The 11,266-nt window shown below is 36.7% G+C and overlaps 2 protein-coding genes across 3 annotated transcripts; one reads left to right on the forward strand and one right to left on the reverse strand.

Moving 5' to 3' along the window:
* Nucleotides 1-89: 89 nt before the first annotated feature.
* Nucleotides 90-6,161, forward strand: LOC122319201 (lipase-like). 2 transcript variants are annotated; one of them, XM_043137161.1, is made up of 11 exons: nt 90-326; nt 498-568; nt 1,265-1,341; nt 2,120-2,185; nt 2,326-2,373; nt 2,490-2,557; nt 3,654-3,726; nt 3,809-3,970; nt 5,214-5,408; nt 5,504-5,592; nt 5,725-6,161. In XM_043137161.1, exons 2-11 carry the CDS (start codon nt 502-504, stop codon nt 5,942-5,944), a joined length of 1,065 nt encoding a protein of 354 aa, XP_042993095.1. In that variant the 5' UTR covers nt 90-326; nt 498-501; the 3' UTR covers nt 5,945-6,161. The 2 variants fall into 2 exon arrangements, with proteins under 2 accessions (XP_042993095.1, XP_042993101.1); XM_043137167.1 differs by having other exon boundaries at nt 90-313.
* Nucleotides 6,162-6,749: 588 nt separating this feature from the next.
* Nucleotides 6,750-8,394, reverse strand: LOC122302808. Its single transcript, XM_043114236.1, has 3 exons — nt 7,543-8,394; nt 7,110-7,240; nt 6,750-7,017 (listed from the first exon to the last, which is right to left on the reverse strand). Exons 1-3 carry the CDS (start codon nt 8,126-8,128, stop codon nt 6,970-6,972), a joined length of 765 nt encoding a protein of 254 aa, XP_042970170.1. The 5' UTR covers nt 8,129-8,394; the 3' UTR covers nt 6,750-6,969.
* Between the last annotated feature and the right edge of the window lie 2,872 nt (nt 8,395-11,266).

An 11,266-nucleotide genomic window follows, 5' to 3' on the forward strand; every position in this document is an offset into this window, starting at 1 on the left:
GAAGTCCAAAACCTCACCGAAACCGACTGCCCGAAAGGGACAAACTGAACTTCAACGAAACAAAAAAAGACGCAGGTCAGCACGTGCAGTTCTACGGTTTTTGCGTTTTAGATTAGAGAAACCTACCCACCAGTCACCACCGGCTTATTTCGTTATCGGTACTATTCTGTATCGGTGTCTCTTCCACAATTAGACATTGCTTTACGTACGGACCAAGTCTGAAGCAAAGGATCGGAGCAGCCGTTAGTTGCAGCCTTTCCCACCTCTACGGGCACGATCCGGTCGTCGCTGGAGCTCCGATTTCACCGTGCAAGTGGGTGGTCTAGGTTTGTTTTCCGTGCCATATTCACGGTCAATTCGAAATATAGACATAAATTTGTTGTTAATTATCTTATTTTGGTGTCGTTTTCAGAATATAGGAGGGAAGAAATATTTAATGAAAATTTATTGGTTATCGATTCTAATATTAATTGTTTTTCCCTCCTTTTTTTGGACAGATTAATGGGAAAGAGGAGGTGGTTGATATCGGCAATATTTATATACCTAATTGCTTTCTCTTTTGGGAGAGGTAACAAAGGGAACTTTCTAATCAACGTTCTCTCAATTTATTTTCTTTTAAATTTCATAAGATTCCGTAGTTCTGTATTTCATTTGAAGCCGTAATGATACCGTGTGAACATGTTTTCTTTTAATTCCGGGCGAATTAGATGAATGCTTTTGCGAGAAACTTATATGTACATTTGGAGGTGTTAATATGTATTGATTTTCTTTCGAGCAATGTTGGGTTCTTGGATTATAGGTGCAAGTATAGTTGCTGGGTTACTAATAATAAAAACGTATTGTTGCTGGGTGATGGAAGTACTTAATGATTCTTGAGGAATCAGAAACTTCGAGTAGCGATTTTGACTATTTTTTTAATTAAGTGATATTTGATTAACATGACCAGGCTTTACTCAATACTCGTGGTTTTCAATCGAAGGAGACAAATCATTTGCCATGATTTTCTCACATATGGAGTTAGTTATTTAATCTGGCATTTGAAATTTGGACAACCGGGATTAGCCCAAAGTCTTATTGAGCTAGCTTTAGTTGGTCAAGCCTATTGGAGACTTTATTATACACCTCATTGCATGCATGTGTAATTATCCATGTTGAGGGCCATGCTACTTTAAATTGTGTGTGCTGCCATTTCTAAAGCACGCTGTTCCTATAACGGATGTACTCCATAACACATCATAATGAAGTTTCCCTGGTTTACTTGCAGAACTCAGGGTCAAGGAGGATCATAGCTCCATTTATAATCATACCCTGGCCCAGATATTGGTGTCGTATGCATCTGCAGTAAGTGGCAGGGGGGAGTTTTAGAAGATCATCAGTGGATTGTATAATAGATTAATATCCTTAGTGTAGTCACATCATTTGCCATGTTAAACAGTTAAATTTCCCCATTGTTGAGGTCAGCATCTTAGTGTTTTAAGTCTTTCTAGTTTGAGTAATGCAAGACATAGTTTTAGGGTGTGCAAGCCCCGCGCATTCCCTTCGAAAAAAATGGAGGCTCACCATTAAAAGGTGGGTTTTTTCATGTGGCTTTCAGATTTGCCCACTTTTTTCAAAAAGAGTACGCGGGACTTGCACACTTTAGGACTACACAAATCATTTCCCTTTTAGTTTAACAGTATTTACTTGGAGGGAGACGCATTCTCAAATAAGAGGTGGCATTTAAAGTTGAGAGAGGCCCCATATTAGGTTTTGAGCTCGTATTTTTTTTTTTTTGGATAAGTGGTTTTGAGCTCAGCTTTAAATCAGCAGAATGTTGGGATAGACAAGTCAATTTCTCCAATGTAAGTTTCACCTATAAAACATTTCTCCAATGTAGTTTCTGCTCAAGCCACAGATGCCCAGTTGATCCTGGTTTAAATGGAGAGAATGAACTATTTAGTTGTTTCTACCAAAATAATTAGACTAGATTATGAAATTTTCCTTAGTTATCTGTTGCTTGAACTAAGATGATCTTATTTTTATTTATAATGCAACTGCCAAGACTTTTAGCATCAGATAATATAGCCAAGAGATTCTGTAAGATGAAATTGGTGACCCAATGAAGCTTTTGCTCTTGCAGGTGTACGTAGCAGATTTGACAGAATTATTTACTTGGACATGTGCAAGATGTGATGGTTTGATCAAGGTACTTGGATTGATATTATTCGCTTCCCATGTTTAGGTGATTGCAAGAGTGGGTTTTGAGTTTTGTAAATGCTAGAAGATGGTGTTTTGCCACTTTTCCTACTAAAACGGCTAGACTGGTGCTTTTTTAAATGGAAACAGGAATTTGAAGTCATAGAGTTGGTTGTTGACATTCAGCACTGCTTACAGGTGCATGATCTTAGCATGCTGGCATTTAAATTAGCATGTCCTTTCCAGTCTTATCTTGTTATTTGTTTGCTTGAGTTTTCTTTGGGCATTGATATTACTATGCCTACCCACTGCAGGGTTTTGTCGGAGTGGCAAAAGATCTAAATGCCATCATAATTGCATTTAGAGGAACTCAGGAACACAGGTAGATATTCTGGTGGCTTATCTAGAAGTAATTTATGTTCTGTGATGTTTTTCGGCCTTGACTGGTGAATGTAATAGGAAAAAGGGGTTGCTCATGAGTTGTGATGATTTCCTGGTATCTATTGCTCCTACATAGTTAGGGCATTCTTTGTACTGAACCTGGCTTTTATGCCTATTCTTTGATTAATACAATTTGTTTACTTATAAAAAAAAAGTGATGGTTGTCTGATAGCCATACTGCATACCATTTGGCCCCAAAAACAAAGAGATGGAATTAATTAAAAAGAAAAGGGAAGAAAAAGAATAAAAAAACAAGAGTGTATTCCCATATGATTAAACAAAAATTTGCCACGTGATTTGCACAAGCATGTCATCACACAAGCACAAGATTATAAAGAGATTTTTGTGTGCATGGTTTTGATTCACTTACATACACTGATAGTTATATGTGTTCATTGGTTTGTGAAAAATGAATGGAATGGCTTTTGGAAGGGTTACCCTAAAGCCCATAAAGTTGACTCATTGACTTGTTACCCCAAAAAAAGGTCCTAGGCTGATATACACAGCTTCAAAATCACAAGACCTTCTTAGATGAAGTTGAAGATAACTTCAATTCTTTTTTATCTTTCCTTCCACAGTGCCACTTTGTTCATACAAAAATAGTTCCATTCCATTTGCTCCCTCGAGAAATGTATGTTTGTCAATACCTCAAGTTATGACCTGCCTGAAAGAGTGTCCCCTTTCAACTCTCAAATTATCTGTTGGCTGAGGTGCCAGGATGATCCTTAAAGCTATATCTATTCAAAAGCATTAGTTTTAAAAATTCAATTGGTGTCTTGTTGATTGTTGGTGTTCGTTTTAAATCTAATTCACTTGGCATTCCAAGCTAGTATGCCAAGTGTGGTATGCTCAGATGATGTTCTCTAGTTGATGAGATTTACTGGCAAAGTGATTGGTACGTGAAGGGAGAAATAGTAAATCATTTCTATCAAAATCATTTCAGCTTTCACTATGAAACTGGGTTTGCCCAGAGGCCTCCTGGGTTTTCATCTTCCCTGAATCGGTTGCTAATTAACAGTTGAACTGCATGTGTACAGCATAATGAATTGGATTGAAGACTTGTATTGGAAACAGCTTGACTTAAACTACCCTGGCATGGATGATGCAATGGTTTGTATTGCAGAAATGTTTTGTCATATTTATATTGGAGTTAAAGAGTATGAGCTTCCCAGTAACATTTTATTCTTTGTAGGTGCACCGTGGATTTTATTATGCTTACCACAACACAACTATACGCCCTGCAGTTTTAAATGCTATTAAAAGGGCAAAGGAGTTGTATGGAGAAATTCCCATTATGGTGACTGGGCACTCGATGGGAGGGGCAATGGCCTCCTTTTGTGGAATTGATCTAAAGGTAATCAGTTTTCTTGATACAACTGGGAAGTTTTTTGCATGCTTCATGGTTTCAATTGTCTCCATTGCTGTGAAGTTCTTTACAAATGCTCTATGGGTTTGAGCTGTGCTTTTCTATGATCAATTTGGAGTCGGAGTCTTAGCATTCACGTGTTCTTTGACAGTAGTGTGTGGACATGGAAATTGTGACCTGATACTTTGACATGTGTACGTATTTGTTGGACTGATCTTCACATTTTTTGTCATCTGTTCCAAAGACCTGCTTGTATCATTGAGTTACATATGCCTTTGCCTTTGCTATCCAGTTGTTATATCTTGTGCTGCGAAGTTACATTGAAGTATTTTTGGGATGATTAACCTATACGGGCAGATTTTCACTTCACCTGGCCCCTGCCCCAAGTTTAAAATCTACATAGAAGTGAAATCAAAATGCACAATAACAGCTAAATAGGGTTCTAAACACTAATCATACCCAAAATCAAAATAAAATACACAAATTAAAAAAAAAAAAAAGAGGAAGGAAATAGATTACCTAGTCACTGATGCCACAGCTGGCGAATATGGAATGTATTGATTCATTGAACCCAATAACATGTTGCTCAACTCCAATGTCTCATTATTGACCCAGAAAAGGTCAAGTAAAATGGGTTTAGAAATAGAGAGAGAGACCGAAGGCTGAGATGATGAGGGATGGTGAGAGACAAAGATGAGAGGATAGGGAAAGAGACTTTACTGGTGGGAGGCGGGGCAGAGTGATGAGAGGAGCTGTGCGAGATGGCATGTGGACTGACGGTGGACAGGTGGCAAAGGCGAGGCAACGTAAAGGATGCATGTTGAGCAGCGAGTCAGCAAAGAGAATGAGTATTGAGAGGCAACAGAGAGGAGGGGAGGACTGGCTTGTATGTCACATAATCTATTAGAAATAGTTTACTTATTATAAAAAATCTACTTGTTAAAAAAAAGCATACCATAAAGAGTTCAAATTGAAGTACTTTTATTCATTTCATTTTTACTCATTTGAAGTATATATGCTCAATATTTGTTGGTTCAAGTATATGTGGATTTCAAACATTGAGAGCCTGTAATGAAATGAAGTCCTGGGACAATTTTTTTTTTTTTTTTTTTTTATAAGTAATAAGATATTTTATTGATGAAAAGATAGGCATAGCCCAGGTCTAGTATACATGTGAATACACCTATTTAGGAACTAGTAACTGATACTTGATGTAACTGTTTCTTCACAGGTTAATCATGAGGCCCAGAATGTTCAAGTTATGACATTTGGACAACCTCGTGTTGGCAATGCAGTTTTTGCATCTTACTACAACAAACTTGTCCCAAAAACAATACGAGTCACAAATGATCGTGATATCGTGCCTCATTTACCTCCATACTATTACTATTTTCCTCAAAAGACATACCACCACTTCCCAAGAGAGGTAGAGTTTGCTGACTGATGTGAAAAAACATTTATTTTCTGTTCTCTTTTTTTTTTTAATGCCCTGTTTACTTCCTACCTGTTTTTTGACTCTAGGTTTGGCTTTACAACATTGGATTGGAAAGTCTTGTATATAAAATCGAGAAGGTCTGTGATGGTACTGGAGAAGACCCATCCTGTAGCAGGTTAGCCTCTAGCCCTCTCTTATGATGTGCCCTTATTTTACAGTCGTAGCTTTCCATGATAGAGTTCTGAAAGTTCAATACTAACAGTCTTGTCAGAACAGCTGCTACAAATTATTTGGCTATTTTGTGCAGGTCGGTAACTGGTACCAGCATCTCTGACCATTTAGTTTATTACGGTGTCGAATTAATGTCCGGAGTACCAGGAACGTGTAGAATTGTGATGGATCCTCGCATTGCAGAGTATGGCACAAGGGATCTTAGCGGAAACTTTGTCTTGTCCAGAGTTCCTACCACTCCAGTTATCAGATTGAATACAGAGGCATGTATTGAGGGCAGATCCGAATTGAATTAATTTGGTCATAGCATGATCTCTCTTGCAAGATATCTTAGAGAGGACAGGTTTAAATTGACAGCCTGTACAAGTGTATTCACTTTTTTGTATTAAGCCCTTCCATAAGGTCCTAAAGCTGAATATTATTGCAAGGGACTGGGAATGGGAAATAATTTGTGTATATATGAATTGTGTACATCTTCATCCTTGTTAATATGATCCAACGTTGTTTTCATTATGATCTATTCTCTAATGAGTTCTGAATTTCATGATTTTTGACAAACGTGCTTCAAGATCGAGGGGAATTAAACGTGCATATTAAGCCGATTTGACGATGATTCTGGCAGTACTGCCTGCCTGCCTGCCTGTAAGGGAATTCTACGTCACCGAGTATGCTCGTGCTTTAAAGTGATGCAATGTTTCGTTTAATGGCATCAAGCGCAAAAATGGCATGAAAGTTTGTTGAATTCCATGTTAAACCGTTTGAGGTTTGTATAAATCTCCTATTTTGATAATCATAATACCGCGTTAAACCTGTCTTTTGCATGCGCGTATAATTTGGTTGATAGGAATGTATATCATATATATAATGTTTTAGTTATATAGAAATTATATAAAAATAAATACACAAAGTAAAGTAAATCTAACTAATCATATAAAGTCATTTCAATTTATTGGTTTACTTTTGTAGAATTTTTTTTATAATAGTAGTACTTCTATATAATACATTCTATTGATCTAATTGGTTAAAACAGTTATTTTATATTAAAAAAAATGATGCGGTCAATTACATTAATAGAGTACGTAAAAAATATACAAAAATGAATTGCACATCAAACTTTTGATGTATATAAGGGGGCGTTCGTACAACATGTACAATTTAACACAGGTAATTTAAATCACAAGTCTTCCATAAGAAGAATTTTCGGCAGCGGCCTAGATTAAAATTTAAGTACATAAGAGCCCTGAAACAAGAAGCTTGACAGACAGACCAACAAACAAACAAAGCGCATGAAAATCTTCACATCATACTGATGCTTCCTTGATCACATTTTGCTGATCTCATCCTTGGTAGGAGTATCAACCTTATTTTCCTGCAAAAACGATGCCTCATTTTTCAGAACGAAAATAAGGGACGTTGCCATAGTTTCAAGGAGGAAAATAAAATATTAGATCACACAAATACCTGATCCTGATGATCAGCAGTAGCATAGTTCTTCTCCTGATCTGAATTAGGGTTTGAAACTTTTGTTTCAACTATTGTCTTAGGTTCGACATCCTTAATCACTTTCTCTTCCTCCACGTTTACGGGCTCTCCTATACGTACATATATAGCAACTGAAATATTCAATACTATGATAATGATAAAAAAGAAAATCACATAAATATTTCTAGTATTATTTATTATTTTTTTAAAAAATCCTAGGTAGGCGGGTTACATGTACAGCTGAATGTGAAAGGAAACTTTTATCAGCTGATATATAATAATATCTAATGGGAAAATTTAAAAATAATAATTCGGATTTCAAACGTGCATTTGCCATTAAAAAAACAAAAAGATTAGAGCGCTTGAATCACGAAGTTCATGATGTGAATTTTATGCATGGTTGGCTACAAACCATCTTTCTTTACTTCTTTCGTCAATTCGTTATCTCCAGCCAATTCTTTGCCCTCCACGGCGCCATCTGCTTTCACATGATTCTCACTCAAAAAATGGTCTTCCTTCCCGGCTGCATGGCTCGGAGAGTAATAATCCGACTCTATAGACCGTCGTTCCTCAGATACATTAATCCCATCGATTCCCTGATCAATATCGTTTTTCCTCGGCGAGAAGTAATGGTTTGGCGAGTCATGGGATATCAGCCTCCCAGCTGCTTCCTTCTCTTCAACATCGACAACTTCCAGCTTCCCTTGGTCTATAATTCGTTTCTCATCGTCATCTCCTTCCTTCGCTGCCGTATTTTCATGAATGCTGTCCTTGGCATCCGTCGGAACTGCACCATCAAAGTCCTTGTTTTCTTCGTTCTGGAGCGCCGGTTGTTGTTGTTCTTTTGCCGATGAGTCCGCGGTGTTATCTTTGGTGGTACTGGTTGTCTCGTGGATGGTTTCTATGTCCTTGCTCTTATTGGGGTTGGAATTGGATTTCTTTCGCCGGAAAATGGTGTTTCCCGAGACAACATCGAGTTTTGATTCCCCACAACCCATTTTGCATGAATATTTGACGCAGATTTTTCCGAAGAAAGGGAGCAAATCGTGGTATATATATATTTTCTGTCCTGGAGACACATGCAAGGGAACGAAAACTTTGGTGTTTCAGAGTACTGTTGCTCTGTATTTGTTTTTCTTCTGTGATCGATGGAGCAGTGCATGGATTGCATGGGTGTAATTCTGGGGTTGATACTCTGCAAAGGAACCGATTTTTACGTCAAACTTTTTGAAGGACTGTATGCATGGGAGGATCGAGGTCTATTTTTAGCTTAGTTCAGCGTTAAACAAATTTTCTGTTTGTTTCTTGTCATGAAAACTTTTAGACGTTTGAAAACACGTCATGTTTGTTTTCTCTAAAGATAGAAAGCATCTGAACCAAAATGGTTACACTCGTAAATCATAAAATTTCTTTCATTTCTCTCTTTTTTATTTATTTTTTCCTCACAACTAATTATCCATCTAATTAATCTACTACCCATAATTCCGATTTAGATTTATCAAGAAATCTAAATTTCTTAAATCTTAACACATTTTTTAAAATCAAATAATTAAATTTTCAATTTTCACATCATCATTCTTTTTACCCTAAGCATACATAACCAATCTAAGATTCTAAACTAAGGCCTTGTTTGTTTTTACAAAATTTTCATCTTATCTCATCTCATCTCATCTTAATCATTACAACTTTTTCAAATCTTCATACAAAATAAAATCTCAATACAATTTTTTCAAATTCCAATATAACTTTTTTAAATCTCAATACAACTTTTTAAAATCTCAATATAACTTTTTCAAATTTTAATATAAAAATAATATATTTTAATAATATTTTATTTATTCTAATAATATTTTATTTATCTTATATTAACTCCTCTCGTCTATCTCTAAAATCAAACTAGGCCTGCGAACTTCTATATAACTTTGTTTAATCGGCGCAGGAGCCTCTAGAACTTCATGTTCTAACTTCCTTGGAAAACCAAGGGATACTGCATGCTTCGGAAACCTCCCACTCCATGAATGTCACATCCAAACCAATGCACGTGGCCGTTTCCACTTTCCATGCAGCCGAAATTATTTATTTTAAAATTTATGACACAACAGTCAACACGAGTCCCGAGGATAGAGATTTTTTAATAGTTTTAAATATTTAAAACAATATAAAAAATTTATAATAATATTAAATAATTTTTTCTTAATTATTAAAAATAAAACAACTCCAACGAAAATCGCCAACAGTAACCTAAGTATTTTCTTTTATAAAAATAGAAGGAGTTATGCTACACTTAAGCCTGCACAATAACGTACACCACACTCTATCGATGTGGAAATTTTTTTTAACGTTACAATAAAACGTTGCCGTTTTACCTAGGTAAGATAAAATGAACGTAATCCCCCCAAATCTTCGAATTTGCATGCTCCCTCCAACGCGTCGTCCCTCCCACTCGCCGAATCCAAATCGTCCGCCGTTAGTCATTGATCGTACCGGCTACCGTCTGGTCTACCGGCTCTGTCTGGTCTACTGTCCAGTCTGCCGTCTGCCATCTATTGGCTGAGGTCGAGGTCCCTCCAACGCGTCGCCCCTCCCGATCAGCCAACCCAAAATCGTCTGCAGTCTCAAGTTGAGCATACTGGCTGCCGTCTGGATGTTAGAATATGAGGTCAATTCATTATCTCTTTTCTTCATGTCCATATGGAGTAGAAAATCAATAGACCCAAAAATGGATTATGCAATTGCTCGTGCCAACCTTCTTTTTCCTATCGAATCCTCCCTCTACATCAGTATCCACGTCTCCTGCTTTGCCAACTTGGAGTCGATCATGGCCTCATTGAAGGAATGGTTTCAGATCGCCATGGCACTTTCTCTTGTCGTAGCTTGCATGTATCAGCTCATTGCATTGTTCTTTCACTTTTCCACTCAACCAATTTTGTTAATCAGAGAAAAGAAAATTTTCCAAAGCAAGGGTGATCTTTACTTCCTTCCCATCAGTGTCATTTAGAGAATGCAAGCTCGGTACCCCCATTTAAGGAGAAAGACGAAGGAGAAGAGAAACAGAGAAATGGCGTGGGGTTTGGTTTCTGCACCAAGGAGAAGACGAAGGAGAAGAGCAATGGCGTGGGTCACGGTTTCTATGCTAAGGAGAAGATGAAATAGGTGGGTTTTTGTTTCGCTGGTTTTTGCGCTAAGGAGAAGACAAACGAGAAGAGCAATGGCGTGGGTCACAACTTCTGCACTAAGGAGAAGACGAAATGGGTGGTTTTCGTTTCGCTGGTTTCTGCACTAAGGAGAAGACAAACGAGAAGAGCAATGGCGTAGGTCACAACTTCTGCACTAAGGAGAAGACGAAATGGGTGGTTTTCGAATCGCTGGGTTTTGCACTAAGGAGAAGAGCAGCGGCATGGGTCACGGTTTCTGCACTAAGGAGGGGTGAAAATGGGTGGGTTTCGTTTCGTTGGCTTTTGCGCTAAGGAGAAGATGAAGTGGGTTTGGTGTGAAGCCGTTTATGTGAAAAACCGTGACATGGCGACCAGACCGGGTTTGCCAGGTCACGGAGTGTGGTGTTGGAACAATCGACCGGCTTAGGACTAGAATTTCTCAAATAGAAATGCTACTCACCGCTCTTTTCTCCCGCTCCTCTCATCTGTCCTTTTTAAATAATAAAAAAAAATTAAAATCCTATTAATTTTTAAAATATATATTTGTCTGTAAATTAATAATCTAGTTTAATATGTATAAAAGTGTAGTATTTTTTATAATTATTTATATAATTATATTTTAAATTAAGTTATTTGAGTAAAATATTCTTCATTTAAAATATCGATGCTTATTTGATTTTTACATTTTAGGACTATATTTAGATGTTAAGATGAGTTATAAATAGTAATATCTTATAAATTCTATTAAGATGGGTCTAAATATTTTTAGTTGAGATAAATTTAACTTTTTAGATTAAAATGTATGTAATAGATTGAGATGAATTTAATTTTTATTTTGTAAAAAATAAAAAAAATAATAATTTTCATCAATGATTAATTTAAAATAAATTAAAATGAGTTCAATTTAATTTAACAATTAAACACAACTTAAAAGAAAAATTATTCACGTACACTAACAAAGATTATGCACAGGCTGATGGA

Source organism: Carya illinoinensis, chromosome 1 (genome assembly GCF_018687715.1).
Source record: "Carya illinoinensis cultivar Pawnee chromosome 1, C.illinoinensisPawnee_v1, whole genome shotgun sequence".
NCBI lineage: Eukaryota > Viridiplantae > Streptophyta > Magnoliopsida > Fagales > Juglandaceae > Carya > Carya illinoinensis.

What these genes read in the sequence shown, in the direction of transcription:
- LOC122319201 (XM_043137161.1), top strand. Translation starts at nt 502, where the DNA reads ATGGGAAAGAGGAGGTGGTTGATATCGGCAATATTTATATACCTAATT. An exon ending in TGCTTTCTCTTTTGGGAGAG is followed by an intron (nt 569 to 1,264) that starts GTAACAAAGGGA and finishes GTTTACTTGCAG; the next exon opens with AACTCAGGGTCAAGGAGGAT. An exon ending in AGAGGAACTCAGGAACACAG is followed by an intron (nt 2,558 to 3,653) that starts GTAGATATTCTG and finishes GCATGTGTACAG; the next exon opens with CATAATGAATTGGATTGAAG.
- LOC122302808 (XM_043114236.1), bottom strand. Translation starts at nt 8,128, where the DNA reads ATGGGTTGTGGGGAATCAAAACTCGATGTTGTCTCGGGAAACACCATT. An exon ending in GAAAGAAGTAAAGAAAGATG is followed by an intron (nt 7,241 to 7,542) that starts GTTTGTAGCCAA and finishes ATGTACGTATAG; the next exon opens with GAGAGCCCGTAAACGTGGAG. An exon ending in CTGCTGATCATCAGGATCAG is followed by an intron (nt 7,018 to 7,109) that starts GTATTTGTGTGA and finishes TCGTTTTTGCAG; the next exon opens with GAAAATAAGGTTGATACTCC.